The sequence below is a fragment of the Akebia trifoliata genome, chromosome 1 (genome assembly GCF_017979445.1).
Source record: "Akebia trifoliata isolate Shusen 1 chromosome 1, ASM1797944v1, whole genome shotgun sequence".
NCBI classification, from domain to species: Eukaryota; Viridiplantae; Streptophyta; class Magnoliopsida; order Ranunculales; family Lardizabalaceae; genus Akebia; species Akebia trifoliata.
Window position 1 is genome coordinate 4710695 of NC_141375.1, and position 22286 is coordinate 4732980.

General features: G+C 33.9%; 1 protein-coding gene across 1 annotated transcript; it reads left to right on the top strand.

The window, feature by feature from the left end:
• Positions 1-808: 808 nt before the first annotated feature.
• LOC147410488 (S-adenosyl-L-methionine-dependent methyltransferases superfamily protein) lies at positions 809-21158 on the top strand. The gene is made up of 12 exons (XM_086435974.1): positions 809-967; positions 1093-1154; positions 1243-1293; positions 1395-1421; positions 12938-13042; positions 14014-14121; positions 14655-14726; positions 14833-14883; positions 16363-16425; positions 16517-16641; positions 19392-19599; positions 20210-21158. The coding sequence occupies exons 1-12, from the start codon at positions 868-870 to the stop codon at positions 20918-20920; spliced, it is 1683 nt and encodes a 560-aa protein (XP_086292100.1). The 5' UTR covers positions 809-867; the 3' UTR covers positions 20921-21158.
• The last annotated feature ends 1128 nt before the right edge of the window (positions 21159-22286 follow it).

A 22286-nucleotide genomic window follows, 5' to 3' on the forward strand; every position in this document is an offset into this window, starting at 1 on the left:
TTCTTTTTTGTGCCCCATATTCGTCCCAAGTCATATCGATGTTGGTGGTGAACAAGATGAGAAATCCGGAAAGGAAAACCATGATTGTTGTGCACCACTACTGCAAGGGAATCTCTATGTGGAGTTGCAATAACCCAAGATTTCATACAGATTATTGCTAAAGCTGGGACAACTATGATATATCTGCTCATGGACATCAATCTTTCAAATTTTTTTGGTCCTTCACGAGCACTGATATTGTTTATCTTCTAGTTTTCACTCACAATTCAGATCTTGAGCATTTCAATTTTGAAAAAAAAAAATCATGTCACTACATCTTTCCAAACCCGATTTTAGATTTCAAATCACCTCCTTTGATCTAAAGAAACTAAATAAATTTAATCCTTTCTTAACCAATTCTTAATCCCAATTAAAAATCTTACGGGATATTTTGTGGGAGTTTTATCACGGGTTGATCTCACACTCCTCTCCTCGTGGTTTTCCCTCTTTGGCTCTCCACCTGAGTAAATTCACTCTCTCCAATCTCACACACAGAGAAAGATCTATCATTGGCTCATACAATTTCTCTCCCTATCTCTATAGGATCGCGAACCAAGGATTTTCTGGGTAGCCTAATCATAATTGTAATCAATTACTAAAATTGTTTGAACGAGTGTCACAATGGTTTGTACTGTTGAGATAATGATATGAGCCAAACCTTGCAATGTTTGAATGGTGTGTTTTTAATCTTTAATTGCGGTGTGATAAATAATTTAAAAGTTGTGGGGTGTAATAAGTAAAAGTTGGGATGCCAATAGCACCTCTCTATAAATATGAAAATAAACCCTCTTTCGTCGTGAATAGAGAGGAAAGCAGATCTTCTCTGCCATGGCGTCTGAAAATCAAGAGGTAGGCGAAGCCGAACATCAACCTTTGAAGCTCCAAATATACTCCACCTCTTCTAATGGAGTCTCCTCTTTCTGGAGAGGTAACAACCACCAACATCATCTCTCTTTCTCTCTCTCTCTCTCTCTCTCTCTCTCTCTCTCTCTCTCTCTCTCTCTCTCTCTCTCGTGTTGTTCATCTCTTTTTCTCTCTCTATCTTTGTTGCAGAGAAGTACGAGAGAGATGCTAAGAAGTATTGGGATGTATTCTACAAGAGGCATCAAGACAGAGTCAGATTTTTTGCTACTATCAGTTGTTTACTTAATAACTATTTATTTCTACAAATTTTAATTTTCTTCTCTTTTTCTTCATCTTCAGTTCTTCAAAGATCGCCATTACTTGGATAAAGAATGGGGTTCTTATTTCCAAGTAAGTTCATCAAATTAACAAGATCACTGTTTTCTTCGTTTTCATCTCCAACATTTCCATCAATCTCCCAATTCAATTTTACTATTTTTTTGCTTCTTTAGGTATCGGAGCGAAAAGTCATTTTGGAGGTAAAATTAGTTATTCATTCCTCAATTTCTAAATCTATTATTTGCTTAGTTAGTTTTGGCCTATCATCAGGACCGACTTGATACGAGTTGAGGCATAAGGTAAAAACACTAAATGGATTTTTGATAACTAATATCATTTATTAATGTAGCTAATATTAATTAACTTTATATTATGATAGAAAATTTTTATTTAAAATTCATCTTGTTTTTTGAGATACAAAATTATTATTAAAAAAAATTTCTTTTCAAGTTTAGTTAATTTATCATTTTCAATGGATAATATAACTAATCATGTGACATAGTCAATTGTAGATAGGATTCAATCACTTTCAATTTTTTTCTACTGCAATTTGTTACAAATTCGACAATAATATTTTGTAAGCAACACCAAGGGGTAGGCCTCATGGTTTTAAAACTCATTTTGACATCTCGCCTCGTACATGAAAGGGACTGAGTTGTCTCAGATCAGTTTTCCAATACATTTGAGTCGTCTCGTTCAACAATGAGAAAAATGAACTATGGTTTTATGTCTCATCCGATACTTTGACTTCTCTATCCGTATCGTTGGTGGACGATACCGAGTCGTCTCGATCTCAGACGAGATTTAAAATCATGGTTGGTCTAGTGGCAAGCCGAGCCTTGATAAGCTCCTTAAGAAGGGTAGGTCAAGTGTTCGAAATCCCATGAAGCGATGAATTCCTTGGGGCCACCTTCTAGGGTCTGGTTGACCCTCGACTCAACCAGTTTCACGTAGGACTTTTTGAGGGGGCGGTGCGTGTGACAGTAGGATTAGTCTCACCTGAAGGGTGGGGACACCCACGATATATATATGTAGATATGGGTAATAAAAGTCACCATGCGGTGCACGTGTATTGCCTTCGAGGCCGGCACGTGGCATTGTCAGAATCGTTACGTGTCACCTTTAAAACTGCCACATGGCATCATAAGGAGCTCTGACCATGGGATGACCAAAGAAGGGCATGCTCTGACACCTCAAGTATGGTCCCGTCATTATTGCTACCACATGGATGATTGACACGCCACAGGAGTGACATACTGTTGCTTGCAGGTTCTTGACACGAGTAGAAACTTGACTTTACCTTATATTTGGAAGAGATATTAGGTATTGTCATATAATAGTTTCAAGAATAGTGGAATCACTCCTTGGAGTTGGGGTACGTAGTCCGGATTTGGATGAATCTTGTAAATAAAGAAGAATTGTAGAAAAGTAATTGTCAAGTCTCATTATGAGAGTTTAGCATATATATATCGGAGCCGTTCGGCGTTATATATTTACCAGACGAAATAGCAAATATTTACTAATCGTTGAATAAGACGCGAACAGACGGCGCAGATTGAAAGTTAGCTGAACGTGTGTTTAAGTTACATTATTTTCTGTTATTTACAATGCTATCATTTTATTTATAGGTATTTAGTGTTACCTCCCTAATGAATTAAAGCCAAAAAAACAGAGAGAGTTCTATTCGACAAAAAACTATCTCTCTTTCTCATTTTATTCGCCCTCCCTCTTTGTCTTTCGCTACAAAAGAATCTTAACGCTCTCTTCTCTTTCTCCTTCATCTTTTTCGTTTGAGAGAAGGAAGATGAGGCCGTGAGCTTCGTATTGGGCTTCGTCTGAGATCTAGAAATCTGAGATAAGGGTTATTAGGGTTCTTTGAGCCAAAAAAGAGAAGGAGAAGAGAGAAGTGAGCTTACCTGTTGTTGAGCTTTCCTTAGGGTTCACAGAGAAAAATCACGAAGAGAGAAGAGAAGGAGCCGTTCAAATAGAGAGGGAGGAAGGGTTCAATGAGGAGACGAGAGAGTTTTCTGTCGAACAAAACTCTCTGTCTCTGATTTTTTTGTTTTAATTCATTAGGGAGGTAGCACTAAATATCTATAAATAAAATGATGGTGTTGTAAATAACAGAAAAAGAATATATCTTAAACGCACGTTCCGCTAACTTTCAATTTGCGCCATCCATTCGCGTCTTATTTAACGGCTGGTAAATATTTGCTATTCTGTCTGGTAAATAGTATGGCGTCGAACGACTCCCTATATATATATTAATAAAAGAGTAAATGGATGTAAACATCCTTGCATAGAAATAATAGAAGAAAAAAATAGTAAACATTATTATTTCCAATACTTACCCTTAAGTTGGGATAAATATATCAATTAAGCCCAACTTGACAATATGAGAGTTAGTGACAGAAGGACCAACAAACTTCATAAGCATCCAATACTTACCCTTAAGTTGGGGTAAATATATCAATTAAGCCCAACTTGACAATATGAGAGTTAGTGACAGAAGGACCAACAAACTTCATAAGCATATCAGCAAGTTGTTCTGAAGAAGAGATAGACTGTTTGAAGAGCATTAGATTAAACTTTCTCCCTGAGAAAGTGAACATCTACCTCTATATGCTTGGTTATTTCGTGAAGAATTGAATCAGAAACAAGCATGATAGTAGATTTGTTATCACAAAACAAAGTAAAAGAACTAGAGATCGGAAAATCTAGTATCATCAGCAAAGATTTAAGCCAAATAAGTTTACAAGTGCCAAGGGACATAGCACGATACTCAACTTCAGTAGAAGAATGAGAAATCATACTTTGTTTCTTACTTTTCCACGAGATAGGTTATTACTATGAAAAATACAGAAACTAAAGTTAGATCTCCTATCTGTAAGAGAACTAGCATAATCAGCATCAGTGAAGCAGGACAAATGTGATTGGGCAGTAGAAGAGTAGAAAAGTTCAAGACTAAGATAAGATTTCAAGTAGCAAAGAATACGATAAACAACATTAAGATGAAAAGTGCACGGTGCATACATGAATTGACTGACCACACTAACCACAAAGGTCAAATCGGATGTCATGTTAGATAAATCAGGCAGTCTACGAGTCTCTGATAAGAAGAAGGATCAGATAATATATCACTAGTTTCGGCATGAAGGCGATGATTTTGATTAATAGGAAACGAGGCATGACGACAACTAAGCATATCAGTGTCCTGAAGAAGATCCAATGTGTATTTGCGTTGAAATAGTGAAATACCACGATGGGTGCGAACCACTTCTATCCACAAGAAGTATTTGAAGGGACCCAAGTCCTTAACATCAAAAGTACGACCCAATAACATCTTAACCCTATCAATCCACTGTGCATAATCTCCAGTCACTATAATATTATCCATTTAAACCAAAACAATTGTGTAATGACCATTCATTCCTTGATGAATAAAGCAAGTATGATCTTAGTGGCATCTGAAAAACTCTATAGATAAAATAACCTCAGAAAAACGTTGAAAATAGCCTCGTGAAGACTACTTCAGGCCATATAGAGATTTGAGGAGACGACATACTTTCCCAAGATACTCCCCTGAAGACGAAACCCAGGAAGATAATTCATATAGATAACCTCAATCAGATCGCCATTCAGAAAGAGATTCTTCACATCGAGCTAGTAAAGAGGCCATGAATAATAAGCAGCTAAAGAAAAAAAGAAGCGGATTATAGAAAATTTAGCTATATAGGAAAATGTAACACAAAAATCTTTTTCTGGAGTTTGGATGAATCCCTTAGCAACTAGGCAGGCCTTGTATCAATCGATGGTGCCATCCGCGAGATACTTGACAGTAAGAATCCATTTACAAACAACAGTCCGCTCCTTAAAGGGAAAGGGAACAAGTTCTCAAGTGTGATTCTTCTGCAAAGCATCCACCTCAGCCGTCATGGCTTCAGTTCACTTAGGATCTTGCAAAGCCTCTGATACAGATTGGGAAACTTGATTAAAACATTTGTTCATTGTAATACAAGATTCATTTATTTTAATTACTTATATATTGAGTACAATAAAATATTATTGAAAGATATTTTATTTCTTTATTTTTTTAATACTTGTAATTTTATTTTCAAATATTAAAATATGAGTTGTGTTGGAGTAACATTAGGGGGGACATTTCTGACGTGGATGTGTCTCCACCATAGATTTTTTTGTCATACCCTAAAAATTTGAACTTTAGTCCGATCCATTCAAAATCCTAATTTAAGGGTATGAGAAGAAACAAGAATCATTGAATTATATTAGCTAAATATTAAAATAAAAAAAAAAATTAAAATAAATAGAAATTAATGCTTATCAAATGGAGAGCATCATCTTAGAACCCAATCAAATTATTAAGTGTAATAATACTTGTTGGGTGCTTATTACATTCAAACCAAATATAACAAAATAGAATAAAATAGTTCTAAATTTGAATCGTAAAGAGACTAAACAACTAACTAAAAAAATAAATTAAACTATCTTTGTTGATGATTCTGCATCGCCCAACTCTAATCATAATGCTTATTATCTGGAAAGTTTTTTTGATAAAGTCCGTAAGATAAAGCTTGCAGGAAAGTCAACACTACACTAATATCTATACATACATACATATATACATGCATATAAAAAAAAAATATGATCATGTTATTATCAAGTAGCTAAGTTATTCTAAAACAACCATGCATGCAATGATAACTAATTTTTCTACCAACTTGACCATTACCATCATCACCAATTTTTCCAACAGTTCGGTTAAACTCTCTGTTAAAAAATGCGGAATCTTCCTCAAGGGCCTTTAGGGTCTTTCACTCAAAGACTTAAGTCTTGACTTGCTTAATTCATCATTCCAAAACGTGTCCATGATTATGCAATTTTATATTCATCTTTTAAAAGAACATTCCATGCATTTTCAACACAAACATTATCACTATCAAACATTTATATATTACATTATTCATCGATAAGCACATAAGAAACACATAATCATGTTATATACTTAATTTTTATTTACTACGTATATATAAATAGATATGTGGTGAGATCCTGCATTAATTAATGTTGGAATCCGTTAATGAAATTTGATTCCTTATTTGTTTTCTACACCTCGATTTTCTATACCAAATAATTACATAAACAATTAATGGTATCCAAACTACTCTAATAAGATTTTTAACTATTCTCTAATCCTAAGGATCTTATTTTTCTAGAAAAAAATAACAAAAATAAAAACAATACAACATTCAAGAACAAAAAATAAAAATAAACATGATATCTTACATTGCAAGTTAGCTTTATAAAACACACATTTTATTTAAATTTGTTTGATATTTTTCCTGTAAAGGGGACTTCTAAATATTTCCGACGATATATAGATTGTTGTGACAACTAACGAAATTTCGGCGAATTTTTCAAGTCAGCACTATTTTGTTGTCTCGAAAAATAAAAATCTGCAAAATAGACATGCATTGCATGACTGTTTTTCCATATTAAAATATTTTATTATATTTTTTGATAGTTTTAATATAAAGAGAACATCCTGATCTTTCCCACGATATATAGATCGTTGAAAACAGATAAGTAACGAGTCTTCAGTAGATTTTATAAGTTAAGCTCGAAAATCTACCTCGAGTGACGAGAATCATAGATTCTTCAAAACGATGGGATTTTTCCTAATTCAATTTGTACAAAATAAACTTAATTATTTTATCATATCAAGCAAGATATTAAGTTTAATAAATATTAAAATAAATATATTAATTAGTTTAAGTAGAGCTTATGATTTTAAATATGTAGTAGAGGTATCCAAATAAGTAAAAATATATTTCTAGGAATCGAAATCGAAACAAACTTGGGAGCAACTATAATAAATTTTTATCCATATATGATGATCTCTAATCGATCTATTTCACCAAAATCATAAAACAAAAAACAAAATCCAAAAAAAAGAAAAAAGTGTATGGATCGATTTGACCTAAATTAATCCACTTGAGTTGATTATAAAATAATAGGAAAAAAAAAAAACATACTTGATCTTTTGTTTCTTCGATCAGACTTGCTACGGTGAAGTTTGAATCGTTATTTATTTTTCTTGTAGTTCTTTTTCCCAAATCGAAGCCCCAACTCTAGCTAAAATTCTTCAAAGAAAGATTTTGAAAACCCTAGTTTTTTTTAATTAGTTCGTAACTAATTGAACTTGCGAAGACTACTTCTCCAAGAAAATATCCTTATTTATTTATTTTTATTGTTTCGTACGAATGAAAGACCTTTTTTTTTTCTCCCTCTATCAAATTTTAGGCCCTAGATTTTTAATACAAGGGTTAATTTACGTAATAGGTGTTTTAGTCAACTTAAAATTCTCCCCAAGAAACTACCACACCTCTTACGTACATAAATCTTCTCCTAAAATCTTTCACGTCCTTACTAAGCTAATTACCTTAAAAACTATCATTATTTACATACCCATGCCGTCGTCAATTAATTGTAATTTAAAATCCCAAAAATACCCTTCTTTCATTCATTTAGACTTCTTCCATTTGGATTTTTACATTATAATTAATTGGCGATGACATTGATATGATAAAATAATTAGGTTTATTTTGTATAAATCGAATTAGGAAAAATCCCATCATTTTAAAGAATCTATGATTCTAGTTACTTGAAGCAACTCGTTATCTGTTTTTGACAATCTATATATCGTTAGAAAAATCAGGAAGTTATATTTATATTAAAACTATCAAAAAATAACATTAAAATATTTTAATATGGAAAAACAGTCATGCAATACATGTCTGTTTTGTAGATTTTTATTTTTTGAGACAACATAATAGTGCTGACTTGAAATTTTTGCCGAAGTTTTGTTAGTTATCCGTTTGTGACGATCTATATATCGTTAGAAAGCTCTAGAAGTCCCCTTTACAGAAAAATATTAGAAAACATTTAAATAAAATGTGTTCTGTAAAATCAGCTTGCGATGTAAGATATCATGTTTTTTTTTTTTTTTGTTCATGAATGTTGTATTGTTTTGTTTTTATGTTATTTTTTCTAGGAAAATAAGATCCTTAGGATGAGAAAGACATTAAAATTCTTATTAGGGTAGTTTGGACACCATTAGTTGTGTAATTTTTGTCTATGTAATTATTTAGTGTGGAAAATTGAGAAGAAGAAATCGGATTCCAATATTGATTAAGGCTCGATCTCACGACACATCTATTTATATATGCATAATAAATAAAAATTAAGTATATAGCATGGTTATATGCTTATCAATGAATAATGTGATATATGAATGTCTGGTAGATTTTGGAGATAAATCTTTGGTTCTCATATTAATGTTTGTATTGAAACTATATGGAATTTTCTTTTAAAAGATGAATGTGAAATTGCATAATCATGGACATGCTTTGTAATGATGAATTGATCAAGTCGAAACTTAAGTCCTTGAGTGAAAGGCCCTCGAGAAAGGTTCCACGTTTTTTAACAGAGTTTGATCGAGCTGTTGGAAAAATCGGTAATGACCAAGCCGATGGGAAAATTGATCATCATTGCATGCATTGATTGTTTTGGAATGTCTTGGTTACTTGATAAAACATGATCATTTATTTGTATAGATGTTAGTGTAGTATTGACTTTTCTAAAAGCTTTAACTTACCGACTTTTCAGAAAAACTTTTTAGATAATGAGCATTGAGATTGGAGTTGGGCGATGCAGAATCATCAGCGGAAATAGTTTAAGTTTTTTGTTTTAGTTGGTTGTTTATTCTCTTTACAATTTAAATTTAGAACATTTTTATTTTATTTTATTATATTTGGTTTGAATGTAATAAGTACCCAACAAGGATTACTACACTTAATAATTTGATTGGTATCAGAGCCAAGGATGGCTCTTCTTGTTTGGTTGGGAGATTGCCATGACCTCACCGATGCATTACTGGTTGAATGTGGAAAGGGCTATGGAGACCAAAGGATCAAAGTGGAGTCGTCACGTGGCAATGTGGAATGGCAGGAAGGAGTGCGATTAGTCCCACATCAGATAGGAGAATATTAAAGTCCTTATCTATAAGAATAAACTAGATTCTACATAGTACAATGCGTTTTAAAATCGTGCGGGCTTTGGCCCAAAGTGGACAATATTGTATTATTGTGGGTATGGGGCGTTACACTTTTCATGAAAATGTTATAAATCGAGATTCGGGGAGTAGTCAAGCCAAGTCAATTGCAAAAGCCAACACTAATCAGGGTTCATCTTCAAATCCTTACGCTCACTCACAAATGAACAAGTGTCATCGTTGCAATCAACTAGGATATTGTTCTAACAAGTGCCCACAACGTCCAACGGCCAATCTAACAACTCATGATAAAATAGTAGATGATGATGAATTGGATCCTGGAGAAGTGGAAGTAGAATAAGAGACTTGGACTCACAGAGACGAAGAAGTTTCTCTCATTGTTCGTAGACTGATGTATACACCAAGGCAAAAAATCGATTCACAAAGACATAACATCGTTAGGACTAGGTGTACAGTTAACCAAAGGGTTTGTGATTTGATAATAGATGGTTGCAACAGTGAAAACATTGTGGCTAAGACCATGGATGACAAGCTACAGTTGAGGAACAAGAAGCATCTCGACCCATACATAATTGATTGGATCAAGAAGGTAGGTGAAACAAAGGTAACTGAAAGATGTCAAATTTCATTTTCAATTGGAAAATTTTACAAGGATACAATTACTTGTGACATAGTTGATATGGATGCTTGCCATATGCTACTTGGTAAATCTTGGCAGTATGATGTAGATTCTACCCATAAAGGCAAGAGCAACACTTTCATATTCTATAAGGATGGGGTTAAAATTGTCCTTGCCCTTATGAAAGGAGAGAATGGTCCCAAAACTACTAAAGTGGAGGGGCAATCCTTTCTAATCGTTAGTAACATTTTACAAGAGTCCAAGGAAACAGGAGAGATGTATGCCTTAGTAATGAAAAGTGAAGAAGATAAGGTTCTGGAAGCCCCTAAAAGGGTGAAACCTTTGTTAGTTGAATTTGAGAGGATTGTACCTAAAGACCTTCTAGATGGGCTTCCTCGTATGAGAGATATTCAACACAATATTGATTTGGTTCCTAGTGCAAGCTTGCCTAATCTGCCACATTATAGGATGGAGTCCAAAAGAGTTTGAAATCTTACAGAATCAAGTTGAAGAATTGATTCGTGAGGGATTGATCAGAGAAAGTATGAGCCCATGTGTTGTCCCAACTTTGTTGACTTCAAAGAAAGATTGGAGTTGGAAGATGTGCATTGATGGTAAAGCCATCAACAAAATAACCATCAAGTACAGGTTCCCTATACTACGACTAGATGACATGCTTGATATGTTAGAGGGGTCTAAGGTGTTTTCTAAAATAGATCTAAAAAGTGGGTACCACCAAATTCGCATCAGACCAAGTGATGAATGGAAAATAGCTTTCAAAACCAAGGAGGGTTTGTATGAATGGTTGGTGATGCCATTCAAGTTGTCCAATGCACCACGTACGTTTATGAGGGTGATGAATCAAGTACTCAAACCTTTCATTGAACGGTTTGTGATTGTTTATTTTGATGATATATTAATTTATAGTCGTAATGAGGAAGAACATGTTCAACACTTATGGGATGTGTTCACAGTACTTCAAAAGAATAGCTTGTACATTAATCTCAAGGAGTGTAGATTTATGACTGATAGTCTTATGTTTTTGGGATACGTGGTAAGTGTTTCGGGAATCAAAGTTGATGAAGATAAAGTAAGGGCTGTTTGGGAATGACCAACACCAAAATCAGTGATATACGCAGTTTCAACGGGTTAGCAACATTCTATAGGCACTTTGTGGAGAACTTCAGCAACATTGCAGCACCACTCACATATTGCATGAAACAAAAACAGTTCCAATGGATAGAAAAAGCTAAGCAGAGTTTTGCATTGATCAAGGAGAAGTTGACTTTTGCCCTTGTTTTTTCTTTGCCCAGTTTTGAGAATTTGTTCGATGTGGATTGTGATGCCTCATACCTAGGCATTGGAGTTGTTCTTTCCCAGGAAGGTAGATCAATTTCATTCCATGCAAGAAGACATCAGATGCTACCAACATTGCCAACTTGTTCTTTAAAGAAATGCATTTGCATGGTATACCCAAGACTATCACTTTTGATCGTGATTATAAATTCTTAAGTCACTTTTAGTGTACTTTGTGGAAACGATTGGATACATCATTGCAGTTTAGTAGTACGTGTCACCCACATACAGATGGTCAGACTGAGGTGATAAACTGAACCTTTCTCTTACCCAAGTTGAGTTTGCGTATAATAATGTGGTTAATTGCTCTATTGGGAAATCACCATTTGAGGAGTCGTTTAGAGTTTCGCCTTAGGCGTCAACTTGTACCGAGGCGACCCTTGATGAGAGATTTGAGAGCATGGGAGGTGTGTAAGTTTAAAAATACTTGGGAGGCGTTATTCTTTTGGACTTCGTTATCTTTGTAAATCTAGTGGCAAATCAATTAACCATCTCTTTAGTCACTGTGAGGTGGCTCATCTTGCTTGGTCTTATTTTCTTTTGTTATTTAATGTCTCTTGGTGTGCCCCTTGTTCAGTCATTTCGGCGTTTGATTGCTAGAAATCCATAGCTTTTTTGGGTAGGGAGAGGATATTTTGGAATTTCATTCCCTCAACTGTTTGTTGGGACTTATGGACAAAAAGAATTATGCGAATTTTTCAAGGAACTAAGCAATCTGTGAAGGATATCATTTTTGGTATTGTGGGTCTTTTGTTTTATTGGTGTAAGCAGTTCTCTGAGTTCAGGGGGTTCTCCTTTGAAGATTTATTGTTTAGGTGAGACTTTTTATGTAAAAGGTGATCCTCTTGTTAGTTCAATAAATTTTTTGCTCATAAATAAATAAAAAAGAGTAGAAACCATGGAAGAAACACTAGATAGATGACGACTAGAAATTGTTGAATCAAATGCTCCTCCAGAATGGCTGGTAATACCACTTTAGGGTTGATAGACCGTCCACCCAATGCCGCTACCCACTTCTACTTGTGCTGGTCTTGGGGGTCTTCTCTGAACTTGGGGCCTCAAACAACAACCTATGTTGCCTTGAGGTGAGTCAACACTGCCTACCATGGTTCTAAGAACCGATAGAAAGTGACTACATGTATTGATAAATATTTTAATATTTGAATAACATGTTTCTTTATAACAAAAATTGTATTAATAGATGCTACAATCGCAAAATCTCTTCTTCTTTTTTTTTTTTTTTGTTTAGAAATCTATCTATCTATATATGCCATTAGAGTTTTAGATATTTACAAAAATTCCATTGCATTAAAAGAGAGTAATTGTACAATTTCCAAACTATCCCACTTTACTTCATAAAAGACAAAACAATAAAGGGTATTTCAAAAAATAATAAGTTGTGGTGGATGCTAACGTCCCCATGAGGTGTCGGATGCCAAAGCTGATTGACTTGGTAGCCAAGTTAAATAGGGTCCAAATCACCTTGGCAAAGTTGCTCTATGTCCTCCAAGTCTGTTTCTAACTCACCTGAGTTGACTCAGACAGTCGAATTTTAAAATAGTGTGGCCTACATTTGATTTCTTTACTACTTAATGGAGCTTTTATTTTTTATTACATTGTATGTTGATGTCTATCTATAATAATCACAGGTTGGCTGCGGAGCTGGAAACACTATCTTTCCTTTGGTTGCAACTTATCCAGATATCTTCGTTCATGCTTGTGATTTCTCACCTCGTGCTGTTGACTTGGTTAAGGTTTGACTTCACTTAAAAGGAAGCAATTGAATTGCTTGTCATGATTTTTTTTTTTTTGTGTGTGTATACTGACTTTGATCTTTTGAATGCATTCTTTAGTTCGCTTTTCCTCAAAATAAAGCCTCTGTTTGTTGTATAATTATCATTGCAACTCAGTCCTCTTATTTATTTTTTTGGATAATTATAAGATTCGTTAAACAAACAAAAAGGTCTAAAGGAAGTCGAACAGGCCTACCTAATGCATGAAAAAAATAATCTAAAAGCCCACATGCTTTTAGATTACCAAAAACATAAGGCCTAAAATGCTAATGGTGACCTCCATAGAGTGAATGCTCCTTCCCATAAATAAAGAAAGAAAGAAAAGATTGATTTTCTGTCCTTCCAGATACCCCCAACAAATTGCATAGGGGTTTGAACTCCATAAGATTCATATAGAAAAACCAAGGGCTGTCAACTTTGAAAGATAGACGATTTCAGTATATGGGTACAATCTAATGGATTTAAAATGAAGTGGGGCCAAATAGTATGTGAGCGGAGGCAACTGTTGGGTGTATACTTAAAAACACGTCCCCATTTAGATACTGCACAAGATCAATGTACTCAAATCAAATAAACAAGATATACTTCTATTAATATAAAACTTCATATTTATCAATAAAAGAAAACAAAAAATTTATGAAAACTTCATCTTTGTTTCGTTGATCACTCAAATTAGGAGCATCTGCAATTCTACATCCAAGTCATTACCTCCAACCTATGATCCCCATATACACACCAAGGATATGGTACCAACATGGGGCGGATACCTCATTTTCTCTTAAAATAGAACTTTCATATAATATAAGTATACGGCGGGAATACAACATATGTTCTGAAGTATCCATGTATGATAGCCTCCACCATCTCATCCACCAGTGATACACGAGTTCAACAATATAATTCAGTAACTTCAATCATTTTGCTTTTTGCAGTGTCACAAGGATTTCACAGGGGACCGAGTCAATGCATTCGTTTGTGATCTCACAGTGGATGATTTGAGCGAGAAGATATCACCATCTTCAATTGATATTGTAACCATGGTACTGAAAAATATTCTGTGTTTTACAGCCTGCATAATTTACTTTGCAAAGAATGGTGCAGACTCTTCAATCAATGATCATTTTTGGAGCTACTATTGCCCCCCGCCAACCCCCCCCCCCCCCCCCACTTTTACTTTTTACACCCCAAATGAAAATAAAGAAAATAAGAGAATGGTTAAGAATAAGTAAAACTTGGGATGCCAAATTTTTTTTTGCTAGATTTAAAATTTTGTATGAGCTTAATCATAATTGTAAACAACTACTGAAATTGTTTCAATAAGTGTTGTAATTTTTGTAATGTTGAGATTATAATTTGAGCCAAATCTTTGTGACATTTGAAGAGTGTGTTTTAATATTTAATCGGGGGTGATAAATAATTTAAGAAATTGGGGTGTAATAAGTAAAAGAAGTTAGGGTGCCAGTAGCAGCTCTCTTGTTTTTTTTTCCATCACAGCTTTTCCATTAAGCATTTTTTTTTTTTTTTTGTTTCTGTTTCCAACAATATTTAGTCAACCAGCTGACATTTTAAGCAGATTTTTGTCTTATCCGCAGTGTCTCCTGAAAAGATGTCTCTAGTATTGGAGAATATCAGAAAAGTTCTAAAAGTAAGATGATTGTGGTCACTACTACGAAATTTCACAGGTTCATAATTTTCAGATTAGTTTCTTATACAAGGTGTTCAATTGTGATGACACTCGTAAAATTTTCCAGCCAAACGGTCTTGTGCTGCTCCGTGATTATGCCATCGGTGACCTTGCTCAGGTTAGTCGGTTTAATTTTCAATTTGCTTTTTTATTTGAATCTAATATTTAGAGCCCGTTTGGATCACACAAAAAAGTAACTTTTTGACTTTTTAACGACTTTTGAAAGTTAAAAAATCTGTTTGGATTCATTTTAGAAAACTACTTTCTATTTTTTTTAAACTACTTTCTTCCTAGTTACTTTCTACTTTCTACTTTTTATCCAAACGGGCTCTTAACCATCTTAGGAAGAGTACTTTGGAGATTTCTACTTGTTTACTCTCTTTTTTTTAATGATTGGTAAAATTAAATATGTGTGCTCTTCTTCAAGCAAGGAAGGAAAACTTATCAAATTCGACTCTTCTTTTTACAAACTACTCCTAAATTCAGTTTTTAATAATCTAGAACTAGATAGGTAGCCAAAATGTAATTATGGGGTGAAGCGCACCTGAGGCACTAAGCCTCCCACCTGGGACATAAGATCCTCACCTGAGTGAAGCTAGATGCAATAAATTTATAATTTATAATAAATATAATATAAAAATATAAGTAACAAATATAGATTCAAGAAATTTTACAATTATGACATGTATAAATGGGATATCTTGCAACCATATTAAAGTATTAAACACTTCAATTTAATTAAGCACGATCCAAACCACCAACCATGTAGTAGTAGATATAATTGGAAACATAAAAGTAACTAGCAACCTTAAAGATTTGGCAGCGTTAAATTACAACTTAAAGCACAAATCTCAGTCCATACATCTACAGGATTTAGTCATAAAATTTAAGCAAAGCAAAACCAAATTTTTGGGATATTGATATTGCACGCAAATCAAAAATATAAATGTTCGAATGTCAAATAGCTCAAGGCATCCCTAGTCATCAATCATCATCATTAAGTAACACAGATCTTTATCATCATCCCCATCATTTGATTACTAACCTTCCTCGATATATTTTCCTCTAAATCAGTCTCTCCCGCTTCATGGCTTTGTCCTAAAGCACCTACCCTTGTCGTTGTCTTCAAACACCATTTGTGATGTGGTTCTATATGTGTTGCTGCCTTTTAATTGAATGCATCTCCTTTTGCGATCAATAAATATATATCTCAGCAGCTTTTCAAGTGGAGAAAGTACCCTTAGTACTTTGAAAAATACCAAGTGTCTTGTTATCCGAAAAAACAAAGAACATTCTATCTAGCAAGAATGGTTTTGGTCGTACCAACTCTGCTTATAAAATTGAATCCTCTGATGTTTGCTATCGGTTAGTAACATATTCATTTTCAAAGAAATCAGATGAGTTTATCACAAATCCAAGATAGAATATAAGGATCTTGCTTTATGTGGTTTTCTGATTCCTTCTTTTCCTAAATGTACAATGAGAGTCATAAATATCTTTTTTCCTTAACGATTCTGTATCTTTGGAATTTAGAGGAGTTAATTGTTTACCTCCCTTTGGGCTCATTATCTTAATTGTTATGATACCAAATTTACAGGAAAGGCTCACTTGTAAGGATCAAAGAATCAGTGAGAATTTTTATGTTCGGGGTGATGGAACTGTAAGTTTTTATAGCACAACAATGGGATTTTCATAATGAAATTTTGATTTTTATTTGGAAGCTTTTCTTTGTACTTGTTTTTTGTTTTCAGCGTGCCTTTTACTTTTCTGAAGACTTCTTGACAAATTTGTTCAAAAAATGTGGATTTGTTGCTGAAGAACTCGGTTTATGCTGCAAACAAGTGGAAAATCGGTCAAGGGAATTATTAATGAATCGGTATGATCAATTTCCATTTTCTAATTGTGGATATTTTAAACGTAAAGCTCATGAGTAGGCCACCAATGCATCTCTGTGCTTTTAGAAAGCAACTTCAGGTATTTTGTATTGAATAAACTAAGTGATGTAGGACGGTGAAGGGAGAAAAGAAAATTCGAGGAATTAGGAAATTTGATTTGGGGTGATTTTGGAATTGGGTTAAGGATTTGAGATTGGATTTACGATTTGGATTAGGATAGGGTAAACCCAAAAGGCAAAAGGCAAAATAAAAATTTGATTTCAATTATTGTAGGATAGAGACAAGGGTTAAAGGTTAAAGATTTGGAAAAGTCCAAAGAGATCAACAAAATAAAGGCTAAAGAAAATGGGAAAGGATTAAGGGTTAAAGATTTGTAAGTTTCAAGAATTAAGAAAGGGGTTTCAAGAATCAAGAGTCAAGAAAATCAAGAACAAGGAACTAACAGAAAAAATAAAAGAATAGAAAATAAAATAAAGATTAGAAGAAAAAAATGTTATATTGGACTCACTCCAAAATGACTTCACACCACACCCATTGTTGGGAAAATCCAGCTCAAGTTTTCTTTTTATTCATCATTCTTCGTTTTTTAAAAAAATAGAAGAATGAAAAAAAAAAAAAAAAATGGAAAGATGAGAAGATGATAGAAAAGATAGAACTTTGTAATCACACCAAGAATAGTAAAGAACTCACTTCACTCCATAGAAGAAACTTGTTCTTTTTCATCAAAATCTTCTTTATTCGTTGTTAAAAATAACCCTAGTAGAACCTATATAAAGAAATAAATCAAGAATCTTAGTCAAGTTAAAATACCAAATAAATAACCTTATTTTCGTAACTTTCTCTCTTCTAATTTTCAAACCCTAATAAACCTAAAGAAAAAATAAACTAAAGTTACTAAACTGCCTCTAAATATTATACTAAGACCATGGGTCAATAAAACATCAAAATAAGTCCAAAAAACATGAAAATAAAGCCCTAAAATAGAAAACTAAATAAAAACTAAAATTTACTATTCAATATTTGATGTAGATTTGGAAACCTCTTTTCCTATTGTTGCCTAAATCGTTACCCAAAATCCTAAACCAAAATTTCCTAAATTCCCCATTTTTTCCCCTCACCGTCCTGCATCAGATTATCCTGCAACTTTATTTCCCATGAATGTATGGGGATATCAAATCTTAAAGAGTAGATTTTAGTTTTTATTTAGATTTTTGTTTTAGGATTTTATTTTCATATTTTTTGAGCTTATTTTGATGTTTTATTGGTTCATGGTCTTAGTATAATATTTAGAGAACATTATAAATATTTACTTCTTGCTGTAATTTTTTTCAATGATGAATGAAATTGAGATTAGAGCTTTGATATTCCCATTAATGGTGTGGTGTGAGACCATTTTGGAGTGAGTTCAAGGTAACATTTATTTTCTCTATCGATTTCTCCATCAAGGTAGGCATTTACTTTTTTTTTTTTTTTTTTTTTGAACTTTTTTCTTACTTTCTCTATTAAATTTCTGTTTTGAACCTCTAAAACATCCACAAACCCTACTCAATCTATTTTATAAACCAAAACCTCATTGACATTCTTTTCTCTATTAAAAACTAACCCTAATATCCATAAAAAACCGACCTAATCCTGAACCACATCTCTCCTTACCACCCAAAACCTTAATCACCTTCCCTTTTTTTTAGCCTACAATTTCTCCAAACGTTATTAACTTGCTGCCCTCATAAATCAGCACCACTTATTGGCTATTTTTACATTAAAATTGAGCATAGAAATTTGTTTTGAACATCTAACTGAAACTCTAGGCTAGAGGAAGATTTGTCTTCCATTGGAACCTATTGTTAGTACTCGAATAGCTATTAATGTGGGATTGTGACGAACCTTAGGATTATTTTGATTATTATTTGGATTCTCTTGCATACCCATGAATGTATGAGCTAATGATTTATATTTGCATTGCTTATGTTAATTCAGTCTGATCTCATATTTATCATCGTAGGGTAACATTCACGGTCCTGCATCAATAAGCCCAAAAAATATTAAAATAAAGTCCCAAAACAGAAATCCAAATAAAAATTAAAATCTACTCTTTAAAATATGATGTCCCCATCACTAGGAGAGTTGTTATTGGCACCCCAACTTTTACTTATTACACTCTGATTTCTTAAAATGTTTATCGCACCCCAATTACAGAATAAAACACTCTTCGAACATTACCAAGGTTTGGCCCAAATTATTATCTCAACATTACAAAACATTATAACACTCGGTTCAAATAATTTCAGTAGTTATTCACAATTATGATTATGCTCATCTAAAAATCCTAAACCAAAAAATAGAAATCTAGCACAAAAATGAGAGAGCTTTTATTGGCACCCCAACTATTACTTATTCTCAACCATTCACTGATTTTCTTTATTTTTATTTGGGGTGTAATAAGTAAAAGTTGGGGTGCCAATAGCAGCTCTCTAAAATAGACGTTTGTGTAATAATAGTTGGACACATTTGAACTGAAAAATCTCACTGAAGGTGATAGGACACAATCTTTTTTGGGTAAATTACTTCTAGTAGAACTCCGAACCATCGCTATATCATGAGCATCTTTATGACTCGTTTGGAGCTTTTTAAATTAGTTCATTTTCTTTATTATGTTGGGTTATGCTGCATTCCTGTATTTGAATGAATATCTTTCCCTGCTAACAGTTCTGATTGTTATCTGTAATTTCAGACGTTGGATCCAGGCTGTATTCCGCCTTGTAGATGGTAAAACTTGCATTTCAAAATGTAGAAACAAAGTGGATCTACTTAATCAAGAGATTAGTGTGCTTAAGCTCAACAGTGGTAACACTTCAAAGGAACCTACAAATGATTTTGATGTCGACATATCTGAGAGTATCGCGGTAGAAATGTTTGGTATTTCACCATCCATTGATGAGGTAAGGAGTAAACTCATGCTCCAATTTGGAAATGCTCTTCAACTTTTTCTCCCTCAACAAAACTAATTCTTCTAAGCAAGTACAAGATTGACATGTATATAATAAAACACAACGGTGTGTCCCACCGCTACAGTTTTGTCGGATATAAAGATTGAGAAAAAGGAGTGGGGTTCATACAAGTCCACTTTATTGTTTTTCCTCTTCTTCCCCCTTCAACTTTATTTTTTTTCCTCTCCTCCCTTTTTCGATAACACGTTTCTAACTTTACTATATTTCCTATTTTACCCCTTTAACCCCAAAGAGGATACCCATGTTTATATCCTCTAATTGTACAATCTTTCCTCTTTTCCCCTTAAACCCAAGACACAGGCAATCTCTAGTAAATACTAGAAATGAAAGGAATGTAAAATATGAAACAGCTGATGCTTCTATGATGTAATGTTTCTTTAGGGTGACCTAATGCAATCACCTTGTTTGCTTGTATTTCATTATCTTTTCTTCTTGGAGATTGGCTTATTGGGGAAATACTACAAATAGCTAATTTTTTTTTTCCCTCGTCTTTCTTCAAAATAATACATCCTTTAATCTTCTCTATGTGGGTTCCTCTTAGATTATCGAGATCGACTTAGGAAACTTCAACTTCACGATAAAAGGACTTCCCAAAGAATACCAACACACTTGCAAATCAACAGGCTTGATGCTGTGGGAATCGGCTCGTCTGATGGCTGCTTTACTGGCTAGAAATCCTTCTATTGTTGCAGGAAAAAGGGTGCTCGAATTGGGCTGTGGATGTGCAGGTCTCTGTTCACTGGTTGCAACTAAATTTGCAGACTTTGTGGTTGCTACTGATGGTGATACGAAAGCACTCGACCTACTAAACCAGAATGTTGTCTTGAATCTTGAACAACCCATCCTCAGCAAACTTGTTACAAAGAGATTGGAATGGGGAAATAAAGATCACATAGAGGCCGTCAAGCAACTGAATTACAATGGTTTTGAAGTCATCATAGGCACCGATGTGACGTATGTCGCCGAAGCTATCTCCCCCTTGTTTGCAACTGCAAGGGAGCTTATTTCTTCTGATGAAGGCATTAAGGGAGGCTCAAAACCGGCTTTGATTCTGTGCCATGTTCTTCGCCGAGTCGATGAAACATCTATACTTTTAGCTGCATCAAAATTTGGTTTCAAGCTGGTTGACAGGTGGTCCATTGGATTGCAGACCAATTCATCCCAAAGCATCATCAGCTCTTGGTTCTTGAAAAACAGTTATGTGGGAGATTTCCAAACTATTCCATTAAACATCTTGTACTTCCATGTCTAGTAAGTGATTTATTGGGTCTTTATTTCTTGATTTTTCTACAGATTTAATTGTAGTTTTGTAAGATGAATGCTTGAGTTTCTTTTCATATTTATTGCTCTTTCAACTGAGCAGCACTACATTCATACAATTGTATTATATAGATATATAGAGTGGAAATTTAAAAATGTTGTTTGATACTATTTCCAACTAAGGAGCTTTGGGGCTCTTCATTGTATGACATGCTGTAAATTTTATAATCTTGAATATTGGCCTGCACGAGTAGCTTATGCTCTTCCATGGTCTGCGTAGTTTGATAGAGAATGTACCTCCCATTCCACGGGGCTTGCTAAGGAATCCATTTTAAAATTATGGGTTTTGAATAATGTTTAAAATCTTGGAATTGGACTTGGAATTGGAGCAGTGATTATGGGTTTTATATCAATATTTCAAATATATATGAGGGTGGTTCATGGGACATATGTAAAAACAATGGTTTTTCAAAATATGGGTTAGAGGTTTTGGATTGAGCTGATTTTTTGTGAGGATGGTCACTATGATGAGAAGATCATTCTCACAAAAAATCTGCTCAATCTGAAACTTCTAAATCCATCAAAAGTGATTTACAAATTATTGGCACGTCATTCTAAATCACTTTTAATGGGGTTAGAAGTTTCAGATTGGACTGATTTTTTTTTTTTTTTTTCAGATGGTCTTCCCATCATAGAGATTATCCTTACAAAAAATCAGTTCAATCCGAAACTTCTAACCCATATTTTGAAATTTTATTAATGTTACATTGTTTTTACATATGTTTTTTCATATGTCCCTTGATCCGTTCCCTATATATATATATATGTATCAAATATGATACAAATCAAACTTGTATCTTTTTTATTATTGCAAATTTAGCTTTGTATTTTAGTTTTCATTATTTATTACTATGCTTTTTTGTAGATGCATGTGATCACACACACGACTAGTACATCAGCATGAACATGCATGAGGTATGGGGATCCATCATCTGATACTATAATGGTAAAGAGATTTGACATGGTGACCCCTTAAATTGTGGGTCCCACCCCTTGCATGTCCGCCGCTGTCCTGACATAATGTCCAGTCATTATCGTCTAAACACAATTAGGGACCAATGTATTAATTTTGTAGACAATGTTAAGCTTCTAAAGGTTCATGGCTGGCCTATCAATAGCGTTCTGAAACACACGATGACGCTCTGTGAGAACCCAAATTTGATTTATCTGATCTAAAAGACCAATCATATCTTTAGAACACAGTTGGAAAATATAAACTTTATTTATTTATTCTTCCGGGCTACTGGATCTATCACATTCTTGGACTGAAGAGGCCACAAATCTCGGTCCTTCTGAAA